General features: G+C 36.6%; 1 protein-coding gene across 2 annotated transcripts in view; it reads right to left on the bottom strand.

The window, feature by feature from the left end:
• Window positions 1–24,813, bottom strand: part of IMMP2L (inner mitochondrial membrane peptidase subunit 2) — an 848,590-nt gene that overhangs the window by 786,837 nt on the left and 36,940 nt on the right. For both annotated transcript variants that reach the window (XM_029924830.1, XM_029924823.1), the window contains exon 3: window positions 21,629–21,765. In XM_029924830.1, the coding sequence (XP_029780690.1) occupies window positions 21,629–21,763 (135 nt within the window). In that variant the 5' untranslated portion in view covers window positions 21,764–21,765. The remainder of the gene's footprint in view (window positions 1–21,628; window positions 21,766–24,813) is intronic.

Raw genomic sequence — 24,813 nt, 5'->3', positions numbered from 1 at the left:
GGGCTAGACAATGCAATTCTTCACCCCTGCAAATCCAGATATGGACTTAGTCACATTTTATTCAGGGATCTGAGAGCCTTTCTAAAAAATTACTTTGTTTTAATCACATCCTCTTTTTTATAGACATTCAGTTCTTCAGCATTCCCCACTTAAAATTGGAGTGAATATTTTCTTCCTCTTTTTGTTTTTACTGCATAAAACTGCATTCACATAAAAATAACCTGTATTTCCGTAGAAACTACACGTCTTATTTTTTCTTTAAAAAGAAGGCCCTTAACTAGTTGTTACTTAACCTTCTAATTTCTGTATATGTCTAATTACATGAAATCGAAGTTGGTGTTTTGATTTTTTTCTTTGCTTTTCTGTTTGGAGTGTCATTGTAACCACTGTATTGTAAATGATGGAAAATAACTGCATATGTTACAAAAAATAAATTGTGTTATATTCAAAAAACATAAATTATATTAAATTAAATTAAAAAAAAGAAGGCCCTTAAAGCTCTACTAATACAATTTTAAAATAGACATATACCATATTAATTTAACTTGGAAGTATAGTGAGTTGCTAATTTTTCATTCTCCTAACCTCTCAATATATTACCTATGTACTGTAGAGTGATACATCACAATTTTACAGGCACTCTCTTATATTGCTTGTACAAATAAAAATCTTTACAAACTATCTAAAAGATAATTTGCCAAAATGTATCTAAAGTCTTTAAAGTGGTCTTATCCTTAGACCTGGAAATGTCACATTTAGAAAATTATCTTAAGCAAATGGCAAAATATACATATATATAATATACATAGATACAAACATATTCATCATATATTATTTATAATAGGTCAAAAATTGAGCTAATCTTAGTACCAAGAGGAAAGAAACATTAAGTGGTTAAATGATATGTTACAGGGATACTAAAAGACATTAAAAATCATACTGCAAATGTATGGCCAAGTAATTTTCAACAAAGAAGGGAAGAATATCCAGTGGAAAAAAGACAGTCTCTTTAGCAAATAGTGCTAGGTGAACTGGACAGCAACATGCAGAAGAATACAATTGGACTACTTTCTGACACTATATACAAAAATAAATTCAAAATGGATGAAAGACCTAAATGTGAGACAGGAAACCATCAAAATCCTAGAGGAGAACACAGGCAACAACCTCTTTGACCTTGGCACAACAACTTACTTGATACATCTCTGAAGGCAAGGGAAATAAAAGCAAAAATGAACTATTGGGACCTCATCATGATAAAAATATTCTACACTGCAAAGGAAACAATCAACAAAACTAAAGGCATCTGATGGAATAGGAGAATATATTTGCAAATGACATGTCAGATAAAGGGTTAGTATCCATAATCAATTAAGAACTTACCAAACTCAATACCTGAAAAATCAATCACCCAGTGAAAAAATGGGCAGAAGACATGAATAGACACTTTTTCCAAAGAAGACAGCCGGATAGCCAGGAGATTCATGAGAAGATGATCAGCATGGCTCATCATCAGGGAAATACAAATCAAAACCACACCAAGATACTACCTCACACTGGTCAGAGTGGCTAAAATTAACCACTCAGGAAACAACAGGTGTTGGAGAGGATGTGGAGAAAAGGGAAGTCTCTTGTAGTGTTGGTGGGAATGCAAACTAATGCAGCCACTCTGGAAAACAGTGTGGAGATTCCTCAAAAAGTTAAAAATAGAGTTACCCTACGACCCAGCAATAGTATTACTAGGAATTTATCCAAAGGATACAGGAGTGCTGATTCACAGGGGCACATGTAACCCAATGTTTATAGCAACACTGTCAGCAATACCCAAATTATGGAAAGAGCCCAAATGTTCATCAACTGATAAGTGGATAAAGATGTGAGATATAGATATATAGATATATATATATACACACACATACACACACACACATATACATACATACAATGAAATACTATTCAACAATAAAAAAAAAAAGAATGAAATCTTGCCATTTGCAACAATGTGGATGGAACTAAAGGGTATTATGCTGAGTGAAATAAGTCAGTCAGAGAAAGACTGATACAATGTTTTCACTCATATGTGGAATTTGAGAAACTTAACAGAAAACCATGGGGGAAGGGAAGAAAAAAAAGTTATAAACAAAGCGGGAGGCAAACTACAAGAGACTCTTAAATACAGACAACAAACTAAGGGTTGATGGGTTGGAGGGGTTGGAGCAGAGAAAATGGGTGTTGGGCATTAAGGAGGGCACTTGTTGAGATGAGCACTGGATGTTGTACATAAGTGATGAATCATGGAATCTACTCCTGAAACCAAAAGTACTCTGTATACACTGTATGTTAGCTAACTTGACAATAAATTATATTTCTGAAAAATCACACTGCCAAAAAATTTTAAAGATATGTGTATATGTTTGGTAAAATAAATTAGGTAAAAATGTAATAAATTCAAAAAACAAAAAAATTAGTGTGATCCAATATAGAGAAAGAAGGGAGAAAGGGAAGGAGGGAAAAAAACGGAAGGGAAATGGTACAGAAAAGGATATTAAGAATTTATAATGGTTCAGAAATGCAAACTTTGAAGGTAAAAACCTGGGTTTAAATCTGCGTAATTCTCTTTAAGAGTTTCTTAAAGTTTGCTTCCTTCTTTTTCCCTCTCCCATATATTCATCTGTTTTGTTTCTTAAAACAAAATCATATGGTATTTGTCTTTCTCAACTTATCTCACTTAGCATAATTCACTCTAGTTCCATCCACATCATTGCAAATGGCAAGATTTCATTCCGTTATATATCTATACCCTGTCTTCTTCATCTATTCATCAGTCAGTGGACATTTGGACTCTCAATAGTTTGGCTATTGTTGGCAATGCGGCTATAAACATCAGGGTACATGTACTCCTGCAAATTTGTATTTTGGTATCCTTTGGGTAGATACCTAGTTGTGCTATTGATGGATCATAGGGTAGTTCTACTTTTAAGGTTTTGAGGAACCTCCATACTGCTTTCCAGAGAAGCTGTGGCAGTTTGTATTCCCACCAACTGTAGAAGAGAGTTCTCCTTTCTCCACAACTTGTTAATTTTAGCCACTCTGACAGGTGCAAGATGGTATCTCATCATGGTTTTGATTTGTATTTCCCTGATGATGAGGGATACTGAGCATCTTCTCATGTGTCTCTTAACTATCTGAATGTCTTCTTTGGAAAATGTCTATTCATGTCTTCTGCCCACTTCCTCACTGAATTATGTATTTTGGGTGTTTAGTTTGATAAATTCTTTATAGATTTTTGGATACTAACCCTTTATCTGATATGCCATTTGCAAATAATTTCTCCCATTGCATGGGCCACCTTTTATTTTGTTGGTAGTTTCCTTTGCTATGCAGCAGCTTTTAATCCTGATGAAGTCCCAACAGTTCATTTTTGTTTATGTTTCCCTTGCCTCTGGCAATATGTCTGGTAAGAAGTCACTGAGGCCAGGGTCCAAGAGGTTGTTGTTTGTGTTCTCCTCTAGGGTGTTAATGGTTTCCTGTCTCACATCACGTCTTTCGTCCATTTTAAACTTATTTTTGTGGTGAGGTCAGGGAGTAGTCCAGTCTTACTCTTCTGCATGTTGCTGTCCAGTTGTCACAACACCATTTATTGTTGTTGTTGTTGTTTTAATGTTCACCTTTGAGAAAGAGAGAGAGCATGAGCAAGGGAGGGGCAGAGATAGAGGGGGACAGAGGATCTGAAGTGGGTCCCATGCTGATAGCAGCAAGCCTGACAGGGGGCTTGACATCACCAACTGTGAGACGATGACCTGAGCTGAAGTCAGACGCTGAACCCACTGAGCCACCCAGGCACCCATCAACATCACCTGTTGAAGAGACTGTCTTATTTCCTCTTGATAGTCTTTTCTGTTTTGTCAAACATTAGTTGACCAGATAGTTGTGGGTGTTCTGGGTTTTCTATTCTGTTCCATTGATTTATGTGCCTGTTTTTACGCCAGTACCATAGTGTCTTCATGATTACAGCTTTATAATATAGCTTAGAGGACAAACTGAGGGTTGATAGAGGAAGGTGGGCAAAGGATGGACTAGATGGGTGATGGATATTAAGGAGAGCTCTTGTTATGATGAGCACTGGGTATTGTATGTAAGTGATAAATCACTGAATTTTACTGCTGAAATCAATATTGCGCTGTATGTTAACTAACTAGAATTTAAATAAAAATTTGAAAAGAAAAAAAAATCTGTGTAATTTTCAACAAATCAATATCTCTGCTCTTGTTTCTCCATCTGTAATATGTTTAGCAGTAGTACCTTTATCACAGGGTTGTGGGGGTAAATAAATTATTTAAATTTAAAGGGAATACTATATCTAATGCCCAAAATACAGTGATCATTCAATATTTTCCAACTATTATTATTATAGAATAACATCTTAAAATAAACTAATTCTAGAAGATGATATAGACTATTTTTACTTTGAGTATTTTTCTATTTTTTCCAAGTTATCTTCAGTTATTATGCCATGCCTTAGAGTAAGAACAAACTAATTTTCAAAGAGAAAAATCATCTGATTTTTACATTCTTTTATTACAAATATTTATGAAGTGTGGTTTCTTCGTTAACAAATTCTTCAGTGTTTAAGCATCCCTGGAATTCAGATCACTATAACTAGACTGCAAACTTCCTGGTTCAGTGCAATACTGCAATAAAAGTAAAACACTATTATTAAATATGTGTATGGTGCTTCCATAAAACAGATACTGAGATTGCTTTTCAAATTAAAAGCTCTGATTAATCATGACAAGAAATAGATCGTGTGTAATTAATGAGGTATAAAACTTATATAAGTAAAAATTTCTACGTATTATCACAAAGACTGATTATTATATGTAATATAAGCCAGCTACATGGATACATCTATAGATTGGCACCAAGATATATCTACACACTGACAAACCCAAAACTCCCTCATAAAATTGAATAAAGCTTTCTTAGTCACTGGTAGGTCCTTCACCATTGCTCAAAAGAATCTCTCTAATTTATTCCCTAGCCTAAAATAAAAGTTCATGGTAAGGTATGTAGCAACAATAAAAAAGTGATTCAACAAATAACAAAAGGTTTTTAAGAGGCTGTTTGGATTTCCTTAGATGTACTTTACTGCAAAGAGGCCAAATTCCCCAATAGGCACAAAAGCATACCAATCTATACAATTCACTTGTACAATATTTGTGAATAAATATGTATGGATTTGAGATCCTTAGCTCCTCACTGTTGAATTTCATGTGGCTTCCTATGGGGGGAGAAAAAAAAACCAGCCCCCCATTCTAGCAATGCAAAAATGTTTCAGAAATTTTGGTCCATGGGACCTCTGAATTACATGAATCAAAGTGATCAGAATTAAAGGGTTCAACTGTGTAGGAAACAAATAGCATATCAAAAGGACAGATAAAAAAGATGAAAGCATGGAGTCCTTATACTACCTATTTATTGCTACAAAATAAACATTCTAAAACCTAACAAAAAAATCATTTATTTGCTCTTGATTTTGCAATTTCAGCTATGCTTAGCTAGCTGGTAGTCGGCTAGTCTGACCAGAGATTACTCAGGCAGCTACAACCATAAAAACAGAACTGGTCCCAGAGGACAAGCTCTCCTTTGCAAGCATCTAACAAGCCTCTGTTTGCATGTTGTGTCCACTGGCCAAAGGGACTCATTAATATGGCCAAATCAAGAGTCAGATTAGGCGACTACACAAGAGCTTGGGAACCAAGAGGCATGACTCATGGGTGTTGGTGGTGGAAGAGAGGACATTAATGTAACAATCTCTCAAAGTTCTTTTGCAAAAGGATCAAAGTCCATAGATGAGGATCCTAGGGTGGTACTCAAATGCAGTTCACCTTGAATCACAGGCTTATGAAGTGAAAAGACAGTTATCTGTCCTCCAAACACCCAACATGCAATGGAAAGACAGGGATGGGATAACCACAATAGATTTTTAAAAAAGAATCTGAGAAATACAGAAGTCATTTGTCCATAGCAAGTCTTAAATCCAGCTGCAGATGTTGTCAAGAATTCCTACCCTAGGGACAGGAATGCTCTTTCATTAGGACCCATTTCATTATCTGGAATGGTCCCCTAATCTATTACTATCCATGGGACTTTGCTCTCCCCTCTGGGCTTTTGACTCCAAGATAGGTTCTTTTTAAAAAGAAATTCTGCTCATAGTAATCTGGAGCCTGTTTTGTTTTTTTTTTTTTTAATGTTTATTTATTTTTGAGAGAGACAGAGAGAGAGAAAAGCAGACTGTAAGTGGGGGAGGGGTGGAGAGAGAGGGAGAGATGAATCAGAAGCAGGCTCCAGGCTCCCAGCTGCCAGCACAGAGTCCGACATGGGGCCTGAACCCAGGAACTGTGAGATCATGACCTGAGCTGAAGTCGGATGCCCAAACAACTGAGCCATGCAGGCGCCCCCAAAGGCCTCTTTTTAAACTGGCCATCTTTTTTATTTTTCCTGTTAATTATTTTTTTTTAATTTAATTCCATTACCGTTAACATACAGTGTTATATTTATTTCAGGTGTACAAAATAGTGATTCAACAACTCTATATATTACTCAGTGCTCATCATGATGAGTGTGCTTTTAATCCCTTTCACCTATTTCACCATCCCCTGACCCACTTTCCCTCTGGTAAACATCAGTTTGTTCTCCACAGTTAAGAGTCTGTTGGGGTGCCTGGGTGGCTTAGTTGGTTGAGCTTCCAACTCTTGATTTCAGTTCAGGTCATGATCTCACGGTTTAGGAGTTGGAGCCCCGTGTCGGGCTCTGTGCTGACAGCTCAGAGCCTGCTTGGCATTCTCCCTCTCTTTCCCGCTCTCTGCCCCTTCCTCATTTGTGCACTCTCTAAAAAAAAATAAAACTTTAAAAAAAGAAAGGGTCTTTTTCTGGGTTTGTCTTTTTTTCCCTTTGTTTTGTTTCTTAAATTCCATGTGAGTGAAATCATATGGTATTTGTCTTTCTCTGACTGACTTATTTTGCTTAGCATAATACTCTAGATCCATCCGTGTTTTGCAAATGGCAATATTTCATTCCTTTTTATAGCTGGAAATATATATATATATATATAAATATATATCACTTCATCATTCATTTATGGATGGACACTGGAGCTGCTTCCATAATTTAGCTATTATAATAATGCTGCAATAAACATTAAAGGCCTATATCTTTTTGAATTAGTGTTTGCATATTCTTTGGGTAAATATCCAATAGTGCAGTTGCTGGATGATAGGATAATTCTATTTTTAAATTTTTGAGGAACCATCATACTGTCTTTCAGAGTGGCTGTACCAGTTTGCATTCCTACCAACAAACAGTGCAGAAGGGTTCCTTTTTTTCCACATCCTCGCCAACACTTGTTGTCTCTTGCGTTTTTGATTTAAGCCATTCTGACAGGTGTGAGGTGGTATCTCATTGTGGTTTTGATTTGCATTTCCCTGATGATGAGTGATGTTGAGTATTTTTCATATGTCTATTGGCCATTTGTATGTCGTCTTTGAAGAAATGTCTGTTCATGCCTTCTGCCCCTTTTTTAATTAGACTCTGGGGGTTTTTTGGTGCGAAGTTGTGTAAGTTCTTTTGTTTTTCATTTTTTTTAATGTTTTATTTTATTTTTGAGACAGAGAGAGACAGCGTGAGCAAAGGAGGGTCAGAGAGAAAGGGAGACACAGAATCTGAAGACAGGCTCCAGGCTCTGAGCTAGCAGTCTGCACAGGGCCTGACGCGGGGCTTGAGCCCACAAACTGTGAGATCATGACCTGAGCAGAAGTCAGACATTTAACCAAGCACCCCAAGTTCTTTATATACTTTGAATAGTAACCCTTTATTGGATTTGTCCTTTGCAAATATCTTCTTCCATTCATAGTCCCAAAAGTGTATTTTTGCTTTTGTTCGCTTGCCTCATGAGATATATCTAAAATGGATGGTACAGAATTCATACTATAGACGGAATGCCTATTTTAGAATTTATTTTGGCAGCACCTTCTCATTAACAATGCTAATTTTTATTTGGGTTACCTGTGGTTTCATAACAAACCACTCCAAAACTACGTGTCTTAAAAGAACAACCATTTATTTGCTCATAATCCTGCAACATGGGCTTCACTTAGAAGGGCAGATCCTCTTCCAGTCTCTCTTCTGGCCAACATGTGGTAGCAATCACCTATGACTCAAAAAAGGCTAGAAAGGCCAAGAGGGCTCTACTCATACATCAGGCTTCTTGGACAGGAAGTGTCACTTGTCCTCCAGTGTCCCTTCTAGCAGAAAAGCCTAAGTTTCTTGCATGTTCCCAGTTCACAAGCACCTACCAAGTTTCTACTTGAGTAACATTGGTCGATGCTCAGTTGGCTAAAGCAAGTCGTATGGCCTGAGTCAATATTGGAAGAAACTCTACAAATCGATGAGGGAGGTGTGATTCACTTATGATTCAAGCTGTTACTGTAAAAATCTACACATTTCCCATGCTGAGTGAATGGACCACTCTCTCAGTTGACGCTCTGTGCTTCCTGATGGTCATTTTAAAAACTACAGAAATGAAAGACGGTTTATATTGTTTAAAAAAAATAGCTGGCAAAAAAAAAAAACCCAAAAGAAAAACACTTTTTGAAGTTTATTTATTTAAGAGAGAGCAGGGGAGAGGCAGAGAGAGAGGGAGAGAGAGAGAATCACAAGCAGGCCTCACACTGTCAGTGCAGAGCCCAACACAATGAGATCATGATGTGAGACGAAATCCAGAGTCAGACATTTAATCAAATGAGCCACCCATGTGCCTCAAAAGAGAAACATTTTTAAGCTACAAAGTACATAGCACACATTTAAAAATTAAAGTAGCAAAATAATATAAAACTAAAACTAGAAAGAAGAAATGAATACAAAGTCTACAAACTAGTAAGAAAAATAAAAAATATTATAAATTTATATAACCATTGATACAAGGGATTAGAATTAGCTTAAATTGAACATAAATATATGAGGAGTAATTTTTTTATTTCAAATTAATTTAGAAATTTATTACCTTTGATTGGTGATAGATTCTTTTTTTATGTTTATTTTTGAGAAAGAGAGAGAGAGAGAGCATGAGCATGAGAGAGAGAGGGGCAAAGAGAGACAGACACAGCATCTGAAGCAGGCTTCAGGGAGGCCTGAATTCATAAGCCGTGAGATCATGACATGAGCCCAAGTTGGACACTTAACCAACTGAGCCACCCAGGCACTCTGGTGATGGATTCTTTTTAAGAAAAGAAAGTTTTACTGTTCTCAGAGGAGATAGCTTTTGAACAGGAAACTTCTCACCAATTTTTTTTCAAGTTTTTATTTAAAATCTAGTTAGCTGGGATGCTTGAGGGGGTCAGCCAGTTAAGCCTCCAGCTCTTGATTTCAGTTCAGGTCATAGTCTCATAGTTGTGAAACTGAGCTCTGCATCAGGCTCTGCACTGATAGCATGGAACCTTCTTGGGATTCTCTCTCTCCCTCGCTCTCTGTCCCTCCCCTCTCCTGTTAAAAATAAACTTTTAAAAATAATAATTAATTAGGTATAGTTAGTTAACATATATGGTAAAATTGGTTTCAGGTAGAATTTAGTGATTAATCACATACATGCAACATCCAGTGCTCATCACAAGTGCCCTCCTTAATACCCATCACCCATTTAGCCCATTCCCTACTCTCCTCCCCTCTCTGTAGTTTGTTCTCTGTAGTTAACAGTCTCTTATGGTTTGCTTCCCTCTCTCTTTTTTCCCCCTTACCCTATGTTTATCTGCTTTATTTCTTAAATTCCATATATGAGTGAAACCATATGGTATTTGTCTTTCTCTGACTTATTTCACTTAGCATAATATACTCTAGCTCTATCTATATTATTGCAAATGTCAAGATTTCATTCTTTTTGATGGCTGAGTAATGTGTGTGTGTGTGTGTGTGTGTGTGTGTGTGTGTGTGTATCACAATTTTTTTTAGTCATTCATCAGTCATTGGATATTTGGACTATCTCCATAATTTGGCTATTGTCAATAGTGTTACTAATAACATCAGGGTGCATGTACTCCTTTGAATCAATATTTTTCTATCCTTTGGGTAAATAGGTAGAAGTACAATTGCTGGACCAGAGGGTAGTTCTATTATTAACTTTTTGAGCAACCTCCATAGCACTCTAGAGCGGCTGCATCAGTTTGCATTCCCACCAACGGTTCTCCTTTCTCCACATCCTCGCCAATACTTGTTGTTTCCTGTGTGGTTAATTTAAACCATTCTGACAGGTGTGCAATGGTATCTCATTGTGGTTTTGATTCATATTTCCCTGATGAGGAGTGATGTTGTGCATATGATGAATAATGTAATAGACAAATGGGTGGAGAATAAAACATTTTTAAAAAATATTATAAGTTAGTATTCAAAAGCTTGGCAAACCAGAACAATCAGGATTTTTGAAGCAAAACCAGTTCCCATGCCTGGCGAACACCCCAACAATTTCCCCTACCCAAGAGTTGGGGCTCTCTATAAGAAAAGGTTTCTCAAATGTATTTTTTTACTAATGCATAATTGAGATGTAATATTATATTAGTTTTAGAGAGCATAGTGATTCAACACTTGTATACATTGCAAAATTACCATAGTAAACCTAGTTACCATCCATTACCACACATAGTTCTGAATTTTTTTTTCAAACTTGTATATTTACAGAGCTTGTCACAATGCAGATTCAAAGGTCCTAGTAATGATTCCATTTTCATAGATATCTGGGATGGAGCTCAGGAATCTTTATGAATGAGCCCAAGGATGGTATTAATGAAGGCCCAAGGATGACAGTAACTGTCAAAGGGCTTTCTCAGACCATGGATCTCCTTCTCGTTTGCATCACACTTACTGCTTAAAGCCCTTAAGAAAAGCCCACGTTTAAAATTTCAGGCTCACAAGCTAACATCCCCCATTCCCTTCGCTATAGCTCAATTTGAACAGCTTCACCCTTTCAAGCTTCCCTCCAGCAATAAAGAAGCATTTTCAAATTACAGGTCATGACCAATGAGTGAGTCATAGAATCAATTTAATGGGATGCAACCAGAATAGGAAATATCAGAGGGCTCTGCACATAATGACGGTAATTACAGTTTTAGTATTGTTACATAAAACTTTTGTTTCAGTTATATGTATGTGTGTACAATGAAAAACTATATCACTTAATGAGTCATAAGCAAAAAGGTTTGAAAACCTCTGTCATAAATATAATGGATTCATCAAGAAGCTAAAAAGTTTTCAGGTGAAGAGTGCAGAAACACCCTCAAAGTCAAAGAAAAAAATTCTAATGATGATAATTTCATTTCATCATATTTCTGTAGGGTTTAATTATTCAGAGACTTCAATGTTTCAAAGAACAAATTTAATATGCATTTATGCAGCATCCCTCTGAATGAGTAGGTAAGAGGAATATGGTTCTTTTCTTTTAGAAGCTTACAAAGTACAGTTAGTATTAACCCATGAAATAACTAGAAGATTAGAAACATTTATAATCATGAGTTAAATTTACAATTCCGTAGGATTTCAAATAAGTGAATGATGGAATTAGGGAAAGTTGTGTGAAGAAGGTAAGACATGTTTAGACTTGAACATAAGGTAAGAAAAAGCAGAGAGGAAAAGGTATAGTAATAAGCCTACAGCCAAATGAAGATAACTGCCTATAAAAAACACCTCAAACATTCAGTGTATAACACAACACTGAGTACATATACTGCACCCAGTCATTCAGAAACCCGGGTTCTTTCTCTCTGATAGATCCACCATCTCCTGTGGTTTCAGAGTCCTCAACTGGTTTCTCTGCATCCAGCCAGCAGACAGAAGAGAGAGCATGGATTATAAAGAAGACTTTCACAGACCGAGCCTGGAAATGGCAACTCACTTCTTATCCTCTCCATCGGCCAGAATTCAGTCCCACTGACTACTAGGAAGCAAATAATATAGCCCAGGACCAAAATGGAGTGCTTCTACTCATTGCTAGTCCTTTCTCTTACAACTAAAATATCCCAAACATAATACAATGAACAAATATAAAAGGACACTGAAAGGAGAAAAGAAGGTGGACTGGAGGCTAGGGACATGAGGACTTGAGGAATAACATGGTGGCAAGTTCCCAGGTTTTCTTTTTGCTTCTCATACATCCTAGATGAGGCTCTGGAGAAACCTGCAACCAGGAAACACCAACAAGCAGAACAAAAACCTTAAAAAACTTCCTAACCAAGGGGCCAGGAAAAGGATGGCCAAGTGGAACAGAAAACACTGTTTATCATACTCATCCTATTCCAGCCAAACACCAAAGGAAACCCTGCCCCGGCGCCAAGGTGTTAGTGGGCTGAACAGGGAAATGGGGCTCCAGCCACACCCAGTGTTGGTGAGACTGGGTGCATTCCCTTCACTTCCTCTTCTACAAGGAGGTAGGATGAGAATGCAGGACATGTTAGTCAGCACACTATCACCTGCCAGGGGTAGTTTGGCAATTTCTTAAAAATTAAACAATTTAGCATACAATCCCATTCCTAGGTACCTGCCTAAGCAGAATGAAAATGTGTCTACGTAGACATCTATACATGAATGTTCACAGCAGCATTACTTACGATAATGAAAATGTGGAAGCAACCTAAATGTTCTTCAACTGATAAAAAGAGAAACAAAATGAAAAAAAAAATCCGAACAACGGAATACCTTTTGGCAATAAAAAAAGAATGAACTATTAATATATGGTACAACATGGATAAACCTCAATACATATTATGGTAAGGCAAAGAAGTGAGACACAAAAGACCACATACTGAATGGTTCTACTTACAGGAAACATGCAGATAGACATAAGTGAAAGTAAGAATTAACTTCAAACAGACATGAGGATCATTGTGGAGTGATGAAAATGTTCTAAAAGGTAATGATAATACAATTCCAAAAATTTATTTAAAATTGCTAAATCACTCACTGTGGATAAATTCAATGGTATATAAATTATACTTCAATAAAACTGTTTTGTTTTGTTTTTTAAGTAGACAGGGGTGCATGAGTCACTCAGTTGGCTGAATGTCTAACTTCGGCTCTGTTCATGATCTCACAGTTCATGAGTTCAAGATCCACATCGACTCTCTGCTGTCAGCACAGAGCCCACTTTGGAGCCTCTGTTCCCTTCTCTCTCTGCCCCTCTCCCACTTGTGTTTTCTCTCTCTCTCTCTCTCTCTCTCTCTCTCTCTCTCAATTAAAAAGTGAAAACTTTAAAAACAAAAAAAAAGTAGTCAGAACAGTATAACGAACTACCTACCATATTACCTATTATCTAGAGTCTACTATTATGAACTCATGGCCAACCTTATTTCATCTATAAGACCACTCTACTTTTCCTCTTCCCATACTTCTATAAGTAACTCTCAGCCATTATACATTTCATTGCAAATGTTATGTGATGCGTACTATAGATTTTTTAACATTAAAAATATATTAATTAAAGCACAAATGATAAAAATGGTACTTTGGCCATTTTAAATAACCTTTTGTGGTTTTCTCATAGTTTCAGTTTTATCTTTTATTTGTTTAAACATACCACATTTAGCAGCTGATAGTTCTATTATCTAGTCTTTAAGGTCTATTCTGCTAAAAGTTGTTACAGACTCTCACTTGTGATAGTGCTCATTTCCTTGTGTGACATTTTTACTGTGAGATCGTGTTCATCAAACTTTGTATGTGCCCAGAAGGACTGGGGATAGCTTTCTCCAGGTGCCTGAGGATGCACTAAACCCAAGAACAAAGTGAATTAAAATCTCAACTGAGGGTATTTCATTTGCAGTGAAGGTGAATTCAAACCTCACTTCCACATTAGGCTTTTGTCCACTGCTCAGAACCTACAAAATTTTTCTTGCAGAACAGATTTCAGTTTTAGTGTATCCATTCCCTAAGAATGTGTCTCCTCCATGATCCTGAATTTATTCAGAATTTCTGTTCCACCTCCCTACCCTGTATGAGCCCAGGGCCTTGTCTTCTGATCCCCATGCAACTATTAAAATCAAAAACTCTGAGTTACCAGACTATGACAAATGTCCATAGGACACCTGCTGCCTTCAATGCATACTTACTACTCTGGAAATGTATTCCCCCTCATTTGTGGTCTCAGATCATTTCTCTTAAGTCCCTGCAAGGTCACAATACATTTTTAAATATTTTTAATGTTTTATTTATAATTTTTATGAGTTTTGCATTGGAAATATTTTCTAGATATCTACTCCGCTATATTTCCAAAAAGTGAAATCTAACTCCTTTTTGTAGGAAGTCTCATCACGAAGTTTATAATCTTCAGTTTAGAATAGGGCTATTTGGGGGCACCTGGGTGGCTCAGTCAGTTAAGCACCTGACTTTAGCTCAGGTCACAATCTCACGATTTGTGGGTTCAAGCCCCACGTCAGGCTCTGTGCTGACAGCTAGCTCATAACCTGGGGCCTGTCTTCAGATTCTGTGTCTCCCTCTTTCTCTGACCCTCCTTTGTCTCTCTCTCTCTCTCTCTCTCAAAAAAATAAAGAAAGAAAAAATAAACATTCAAAAAAAAAGAATAGGGCATTTTTCATCAACCTGAGTTTTAAAGTTTGAAATTTTTCATCTCCCATCACAATATAAGATTAATTTCTATCTTTGTCCAAATTCCAAATATATTACAAAGTCATCCCAAATTAAATAACTTACCAATTATACCAGTACATAAAAGTAAAATGGAACAAAATATCTCTGTGAGCAGTATTAGAGGGAGGCCATACACCATAGCGATAAAGTACAACTTTCATTAGTTGTTATTTAGTAAAATTGCCAGAGTTAGTTGAAACCAGTTCTGAAATTTGATGGTCATGTGACCTTAAGTAAATTATCTCAAATGGTTGCTCTCAGGTTTTTTAAATGAACAGTTTAGAACCTGAGTCAATATCCCATAATGCATCAAAGATACAATGTATACAAATGTATACAAAGATACAATGTATACAATGCATACAAAGATATCCTTAGGAATCTGAATAAAGTATTCAATTTAAAATTACGTAAAAGAAAAGCATTAATATTCCAATCAGTAATGGTCATAACTCAGAAGAATATACAAAAGTCTCATTAAAGGTGCATTGTGTATGCAACTTAAATGGGTCAATAACAATGCTTTTGTGTAGGTATATATATGCATACATATATTTGTATTCACAAAGAAACATAAATACATGTTTTAGAGACAGAGAGATAGGAAAAGAAGGAACAGGAGAAAAAGTAGGAGAGGGAGGGAAAAAGGAAGAGAATAAAATAAATGTGGCTAAATATTGAAAATTGATGAATCTGAGTAGAGAACCCATGGGAGTTCTCTGTACTACTCTTACAACTTTTCTCTAAGTCTAAAATTACTTCAACATTAAAAAAAAAAGTGTTATGAAGTCAGTGTTTAAATAACAGATATAACCCTGGCTATATAGAACAGAAGCATCCTGTTCTTTTATCTTGGGAAGTGAAGTAAATCCATGAAGGGACATTATAAAGTTATCACTCACTAACTGTTTCAGTATCACATATGTTTGTTGCTATAAATACAAACTGATCTATTTGAATTCTCTATTAATGGCAGGTTGCAGAAGTACATAAAAATGTATCACATCCTAAGGGGTAAACATTTCAGGTGAGATTTTCAAGCCAAAGGTAATTTGGGAAGAAAGCTCACACATAAGCTGAGAAAGCATTCCAACATTAACTCCTGGCTTCCTCCAAAGTCGACCTCAGACGACCAAGGGGAGTAAGAATGCAGAGCATTCAGCATTGCAGGAAATGTGGGCGGGGTGGTTCCCAGGCATCTTGGAAGCGCAAATTCAGCAGGTAACATAAAACTCCCTAACTCTACATTAAATTCTGGCACATACATCACAATATATCTCTTTCCTTAAGAGTCTGTATTTGTATCTAGTTTCTCAGAATGTCAAAATAATAGTTACAACCAATGATAACTGTTGAATATTAATCGCAGTATACATTTAAATTTTTTAAATAAAATAAAAAAATGCGGCAAAGACAGAGTGTGAGCCTCTTTGCTTCTTTTTTGACAGAACTTTTAATTTTAAACTCAGCAGGAAACAAGATAATGACGGCAAAAAGCCAAGAAGGAGTCTATGATGTTTATTACAAACCAGTTTCTTCAGGATCGTTTGCAGGTAGCTGAAAGTCAAGACAATTTTGAACCAATGAATGTGTGTTATCGATTAATAAATAGCTTGATGATGATTAAACTCTACTTTCCATCCCATTTTCTAATTTTCTCATATATTCTGCATAAATCTTTCTCTGAAATCTAAGCTCAAGAGAGAGAATTGTGGAGTGATGATTTCAAGTATTTTCCCCTCTGGCTATGCCACCTGGAAAGAGGAAGATGGCTCACTATATAAACATTCTGTAGCAACCGCAACAGAAACAGGACAATGATACCTACAATTCTTTCTTTCACTTACTTCTTAAAGTCTTAAATCTTAATTTTAAATGTAGAAGGCATACACCTTTGTTAAGAAGGAGTGACCCCGCTGCAGGCATTCTCACTTAAATAAAATCTAAAACTTTGGTGTGAGGTCATTAAACTATTCCTAGGGCACCTTTTGTACTCTAAAAGCCTCAGTAAGCAATTGAACTTCTAATTTGAATAATTGTATTCCACCAACATAAATTCCCTCTGTAGTTTCAACTGTATGCAGTATCAGTCTTCATTTCCTGAGTTAAATTAATGTTGAGTAATGTGGTGCTTCTTAAAAAAAAAAAGTGCATCTACTTTCATAGTAACCTTTCAGCAACCAGTAGAAGTGATTCATGCGCATTAGAGGGTAATAGGTCAGTATGAATAATTTCTGCCCGCATTTCCTGTGTGCAGAGCACTGCAAAAGGTATATCTCATCCAATAAAATGGATATACTTATCCACCTTTATTTAAAAATTCAAATGCTTCATAAACTGAATCCTATTTTCCACTGAATTATGTCATCATATCATTAAAAACTTTATTTTCATTTATGACTTACCTTCAGCTAGCTGTGAGTCCTCACGTTTGATCATTTCCATCCTTCTAGTCAGACATCTAATAAATTGTAAATTAATATTGGAAAACCTAACCTACTCAGTAGTGTTTAAAAAGTAAAGATTTCTTTTAAGAGGAAATCCTATTAAACTCCAAGCCTCTCCTATTAAATCTCAAGTGAACATAAGTCTTAAAACACATAAAAAACAGTTTTTTGCAAAAAGTGTTACTCAAAGTGAATTTCCAGTGTTGCTATAACATGTTTATTCAATACACTTCAAAAGACTAATATTATATATCTCATTCATTAATGAGATTCGATTTTTCAATCCTTGGATTTTCTTAAATAACATGTCTACAAATTGCACAATGACCTTCAACAAAAGTCATTCTAAAGTGATGATCCAACTAGTCCCAGGTGATTTTCAAACTAAAGACATCAAAAATGGATCAACCCATTTGATCAGTGACTCAAAATTTTAATACATTCCAAATTTGTCAGTCTTGGATTCCAAAGACTAGGGTCATTCATTCTAGGTAGACCCATAGTTTAAAAAAAACAACTTTTTAGATTATCTCTGAAGCCAAGCAAGTATCCTTGGAGTCATAGTGGTTGTGGTATATATACTTTCATATTCACTATTTTTCCTTCCCTCTTCACTTTGCCATGACCCCCTAATTTTGATTACTTTCAGTTTTGACGTGTCACTTACTTTGACCAATGGAATGTAAACAGAAGAGTGGAAGTTCCAAACAGGTTTTAATAGAGTTTCTGAGTATTTCTACTCACCCGCTGGTATCCTGCTATTCCCCGTGAGACGAACATACCCCAAGCAGCCCTGACTCCTTCAGTGTAGGTCCCACAGTGAAAGCTACATGAAGCAGAACAAACCAAACCCATAGTCTAGAATGACTACAGTCAACCTACTGGCCCATGAGCAAGAAATAAAGATCTGAATGGAAGCAACTGAACACTTAAGGTAATTTATTGTCATAGTTAATACCATGGCCAACAATAAAGGGGTGCAAGGTATTATTTGCTAATACCACTCTGTTCCCAATTAAAATTTCCAAGGTCCCTTCTCCAAAATAGTACACTAAACCAAACAGATTTTCATGTCTGGATGTATTAGACACTGGCCAAATATGTCTTACAGCTTGATACCTTCTGAAAATGTATCTATTATTCAGGATTAATAACCTTGAACCTCTTCTACTAAAGCAAAAATACATTGAAGACAGAATCTGTACCTGATTCACCACCCACCTACAGCACCTAAAATAGTGTTTCACACTTCCTAGCCATTTGATAAATGACTCCCTATTCCAACTCAAAGTGACCACTGCTTTTCATCACTGTCCCCATCTCAAAATGAACTCCTGAATCACAAAATGATTCACACAATTGAAATAACAGAAATTATTACATATGATCTTTCCACCAGAACGCACAGATATTCTAAAGCACAGCACAGTGAATGGTGCTCAAGACTGATAACCTACACCAACGTGAATTCCTTCAAAACGGCACAGGTTGCTTCAGTGAATACTGAAATGTAGAAATCATGGCTAAATGACGTATCTCCTGGTGCTACACACAAACATGACACAGAGACGTGTCAGGATTCAACGGTACAATTCCAAGGCAGGTCTCACAAAGGGGCTTATCCAACCACTTGTGGGGAGCACATTTCTGTCTTGAGTCTCCTTATTATTGGTCATCTATGCCACTCTGTTCATTGTCTCCTGTTCATTGTGCCAGTTGTCTCACTTCCTCCGTCATCACCTATTACCCAACTGATCAAAGTTATTTTCTTTCCTCTTCTTCTCTACACTTATTTTCTTTCTTGCCTCTTGCTTTTCCTACCTTCTTTCTATACTTCTAAGCACAGCAAGATGACATCACCACACATCCAGAGAGCTCCTTTCTTGCACAACAAGTCAGCCGACTGTCAAACACCAAATATAATTTTCAGGACTCAGAGTCAACAAAAGCAGGTGTATCCTCCACATGACGCTCAGGGACTTCCAGAGATGTCCACAGACCTTGCCAGCAATTTTAGTACTTATGTCATTATAGAAATTTGAAGACAAGAATTTTTTCAAATTTTTTATCAAAAATTCTGCTGAACCCCATGGTCTAAACATGTTCAGTTCATCAAAGCTGTACAGTAGCAAAGATGTCTTCAAAAATCCTTAATTAATTAATCACTATATCCCATTATTGAAATTTCTGCTGCTAAATAATTTTAAGTATGATGTAGTACTATCTACTAAAATGATAAATTATCTATTATTTTTAGAAGTAATCTAAAATTCCTAAAATACAGACCCAACTATAATAAACATACATGCTTACTCTATTCCCAAACTACCCTTTCCTCTTTTATTCTAAAAATAGCACATCTTCTCTTCTGAGTAATGTTACCACTACCTTACCCTGAAAGCTGAAAGCCCATGGAACAATGACATACTGTCATTTTCTTACTCAGTTTAGCCACTGGTTAGGGGGTGTACCTGTCTGAAGCGGAGTCAATCATGGTACCTTAACCCACTGGAAAAAGTTGATCTATATTTGTATAGATAAGGGCATGTGACCAAAACATATTACAGTCCTTCCCCAAGATTTTTCAAAGTGCCATTAAGGCAAGAGGAGAAATCACTCTCAAGTGGTGATGAAATTAGTCATCTTAAGGCATGAAAGCTGCCAGCAGCCATGTGCCATACATTGTGAAGAAAGCTGGTCTGAGAGGACCAAGCCAAGATGCAGACAGAAGCAGACGGTAGAAACAGAGAAGACCAAGCACCCTGCCGCATTCAAATCCCTGGTTCCAGCTGTCCCTTATGATTGCCACACTTCTGCCTTCTTCCTGGGTACATACTAAGCCTTCCAATAAATTCTCCTGGATATCCAACTCAATTCAGGCTGGTTTTCTATAATCAGTAGCCAAGGAAATTCTACATAATGTACCAAACAAACTACAAGGTAACAAATTTGACTTCTTCAGAATAGGGGAGGGAACACAATAAGAAATTTATCTGCAGCAAACTTAGTATCAGCCAATAGACTGGTATTTAAGAATACACTATTTAATACTTTCTTCTCTGCCTTCATAACTGACTGATAAACCTTGTCTTTTCATAATACAGTCAATTTCTTGTATTTTTTAGTGAATTTCTTCAGCACAAGCCAGGAGCAAAGATGTGCATAGAGATTTGCATAGATGTATTCTGGGCTAAAACATGAAGATTAGGATATGATGGTTGCCATATGATACTCTGGAATATAATTAGATCCAAGGTAAGAAGGCTTTGTGTTCTCAAAAAATCTATTTCAAGACAGTAATGGTTGTTTGGCAAAACAGCAGTGACTACCAGAACTCAGGACGAGATTTGGTTTTCAATACAATAATTACATTTAAAAAAGCAAACTCTAACTCCTCAAAGCTGACACCTACACCCTTAACTAGTTCTCACTAAAACAAAAAGAATAAATAAGTGTAATGCTAAGCTCTTAGAAGCGAATATACTCAGTTCACTTGTTTTACACAGCTATTTAGCACAATGCATGAACTTAATAGATGCTCATAATAGAAAAAAAAACAAATCGTATTATAAAATCCAAATTCTTCTTAATTACATAAACTTACTTACACAGTTAGGTTCTAGACATCAACTTTAGAACAACAAAGTGTTCTCTAAGTTATTCCAGAAGACTCCTTGCATATGACTTTTGGAAAGCTCCACTGAAAAATTCTTCCCATGTAAACTGCATTTAATCTTTCCAATAAGCAACATGCTTAAAGAACACATCCAGAATATCCAGGACCAGTGCTCTAAACTTTTCTACCTACTAAAGTGTATATACATATACATGTATACACACATATACGTGAATGTATACATAAATGTACATGTATATACGTATATATATTTATATATGTACACTTGTGTGTGTGTATACATAAAATGTATATACACTATATTTATATACACATTTAGGGTATGTGTGTAGACATATATACATATAATATGCACACTAATGTTGAGATATATAGGAACTATATACATACTTACACACACACACACACACACACACACACACACACACACAGAGTAACTGAATTTGATTCAAACTCCATCCTGCAACTACACTAATAATTTGGTCTTAAAAGGATATTTAAGTGTGGATTCAAATATGGGTAATAAAAACATCTTAAAATCCCAAGCCACATCTATAGAAATGGTGTCATTTAATAAAATTTCTTGAGAATCTCTACTTATAATTCCTAAAATAAATAAAAACTAAAAAAGAACGACAGGTATAGAAAACTAGCTGGTTATTTTTATTCTCCTCTCTCCTGTTTATAATATGACTCCATTAAAAGACCTTATCAAAGAAATTTAGTAGAGTTAAATTTCAGGTCAAGGCATTTTTTAAAAACTTTTTAGGTACCAGCATAAAAATAATATACAGAATTCCTGCTGCTAGTACATGAGAAACCATGAAGCATGTGCTGTAAAGAACAAAGCCACATTCATTTCTACCTGCATTGACGCTCCCTCCACTCTGGCCACACAGGCCACCCGATCCAGGAAAGTCACAGCCACGGGCACCGCCACAAAAAAGCCTTTACAGAAGGCCTTGAAGTATCTTCTCACCCAGCCTTGCGACTGTGCCATACCTAACCACACAAAGAAAACAAGCATGAAATTAACCTCAAAAATGGTTAAAAAAAAAAAAAAAGAAAGAAAGAAAAGAAACAAAACCAGCAGAAGAAAAAATAAGAGTTAAGGAAAAGCAACATTATCTCTTAATGTATTTCATGCCCATCCCTATAAGCAATGGAATAAATTTGACTTAAATCCCAAAGGCAAATACAGTAACTCAGGTTAACTCTTTTTCAGTACCTGAAATCCACTTGATGTCAGTGGAAACGTTCTCTTCACAAAGCAGTAAGTTAGAAAACGAACAAGCATTCCAAGAAAGTAAACCCTTTCAGGTTGTTAACTATTATGGTGGAGATGCTCCTTATTCCCCTGACATCGGTTCTCTTCCACCGTCACAGAAGTCTTAATGGGACAAACGGATGCCCAGCCTCACTGGCAGCTAAGGGTGACCATGTGACTTGCTAGGTCTGATGAATGGCATATGAGCAAAACTGACAAACGTCCACACTGTGCCCTGAAAAGGAATATGCCCTCCCCATCCTGTTTCCCTTTTTACAACACCATGGTAACAAGGTGGGATAGGAAGGAGTAAGAGTAGCCATCTCACGGTAAAGAGAGCAGAGCCAACAGAAGCATCCTAGGCCCCCAGCACCATGGACGCAGGGTAGGGGTGCGGCACTGCTCATATGTGAACTGTTAAATGATAGATCTAACCCCTTCCATCATGATTAAACCACTGCTATATGAGTCTGTGTTATAGCAGCCAAACTGATCCTAACTAATATGACAATGAACTCTATGATAGATCAAGGGGGGAAAAATTACTGCATGTGAATTCAACACAGATAATTACCAACACCCATTCTATTACCATATGACTAATTTTCACATTTTCCAGGGATAAGCAATCCCTTAACTGCCTCATGCAATGAAAAACAAAATAGTGAGAGATCAAGATGTGCTACCCTACCAGACCAAATGGAGCCAAACACAGACCAACAGATGGAGAACCTTTATGACTGGGAGAGAGAAAGGATGACTTCATCCATGGTTCTTATTCTAACAAGCTACAAGGACTACCCGATATTGAAGGAGGAGGAGAGAGGAATGGTGAGCTACAGGTCTCATGACCCCTCCTTCTTTGCAGTGTGCAGTTGGATCAGAATAACTTTAAAGTTCCCTAACACGATCACAAGGCTTTGTTTAGCTTACAGGTCAGTTTGCTTCCAAGATGACCTAAGATTTCTGTCCTTCTGAGAGCAGGTTAAAAAGAGTCCAGAAATGCAATTTAGACCAAGCATATGCCAAAAAGGCATATACCAGGGCAGTATTATATTCTGTCTGGGTACTCATATCTGAAGATTTAACCCACTAACCTATATAACTTGAACTTGAAGTGAGAGACAAGAGGAACACATGAAGAAAGGGTGTCACTACTATATGACACCCAAATTGTTAGTTATAGGATCACTTCCAAATAGCTTCATCCAAAATACTTCACCTCTAATTTTATTTTAAAGGAATTTTTCCTTTGAAGATAAAAAAGGGTCACATGATAATGAGGAATACATAGCCTTCTGATCAGGACAGAGCAAAAGAATTCTCCAGAGGTCTCACTATAGGAAATGGCTTTCAAACTGTTCTGAAAGAACATACATTCTGCACAGCAACTACATACCTGAGTACTTACTCACTCACACACACCCACACACAACTTACACATATACCCTCAAAATGCAGCAAATAAGAAATGAAAAGTTTCACAAAACAATACTTATTCTTACTACATAATAGGCTATCATTTTACTCTATTTCACTGAATGGAACAAGAAAGATGCAGAGAGACCAAATTATTCTAGTGGTCCTGGGCAAGAGATGATGGTAGGTTGGGCCACCGTGGTCATGACAGAGGTGGAATTAAATGAGCAGACTTAAGGCACTTGTCTGGCTCAGTCAGTGGAGCATGTGACAGTCGATCTCAGGGTCATGAGTTCCAGCCTCGCACTGGGCACAGTGCTTACTTTAAAAAAAAAAAAAAAAAAAAAAAAGCAGACTTAAGATACAGATGGTCAAGGTTAAAATGACAGGAACGGAAATGGAAAGGCAATGAGAGGGGAGGAGAGAGGAGGTACGAGAAGGAAGTGTCAAGAGGTAGTAGTGACCTATGAAAGCACTATTATTTTTGTCATCCCCATGAATCACATTCCAAAGTAGTAAAAACATGCTCATAATTCAGTTTCTCAAACATTTGTTCAGTCCTACTAAGCACAAGGCCATAAGTTAGGTGCTAGGGATATAGGAGGGAAAGAGCAGATATGATTCTTGCTCTCAAGGAGTTACAATGTACCAGGGAAGATGCCCCTAAATAAATATTTTAGATGGAAATGAGCATTGAAAAAGGCCATGTCCTGGAGCGTGGGAACATGGAGCAAGAAAGTCCCTCCATCAGCAAATGATCAGCAAAGGCCCCCAAAGGAAATAGCATTGGAGGTGAGACCTGGGCATTTCAGGCACATGGAGTAGCATGTGTGAAGGTCTAGGAGCAAAGTAAAATGTAGCTGCTTAAGAAACTAAGTGAAGTTCATTTTGGATAAAGTATATGCACAAATTTATTTCCTAACTTTTAACTTTTACTTCAGTAAACACTTAGTTATTGTCTGCCAAACACCAATGCTAAGTGCAGAGAAGATAAAGATGGCGGGGCATACAATATAGTGTCATTGAGAAAGCCTCACAAACACTACTTTATATGTTCTGTGTAAATTTGTATCTGCATATAAAAGTATTAAACTAGCATATTATTTGAATTATTGTGTTCATTGTTCAATAACCACCCATAGGCCACATGTATAACTCGTAAAGTATAGAGAGAGACGGAAGAAGGAGGTGTCTCAATATGTTGAGCGGTTCATTCTAGATGCTGGAAATGTAGATGATGACTATTTTCTTCTTTGAACTTTCACTGGTTTCTAACATTTAAGACATAAAGACGGTGCTATGAAGTCTCTTTAGTATGTAGATAGTATGGGATGATGCCAGTCCTGATCCATTTCCCATCCTTT

Source organism: Suricata suricatta, chromosome 2, assembly GCF_006229205.1.
Source record: "Suricata suricatta isolate VVHF042 chromosome 2, meerkat_22Aug2017_6uvM2_HiC, whole genome shotgun sequence".
Classification (NCBI taxonomy): Eukaryota; Metazoa; Chordata; class Mammalia; order Carnivora; family Herpestidae; genus Suricata; species Suricata suricatta.
The sequence above is the reverse complement of the archived record's forward strand: the minus strand, read 5'-3'. Positions and strand labels throughout refer to the sequence as shown.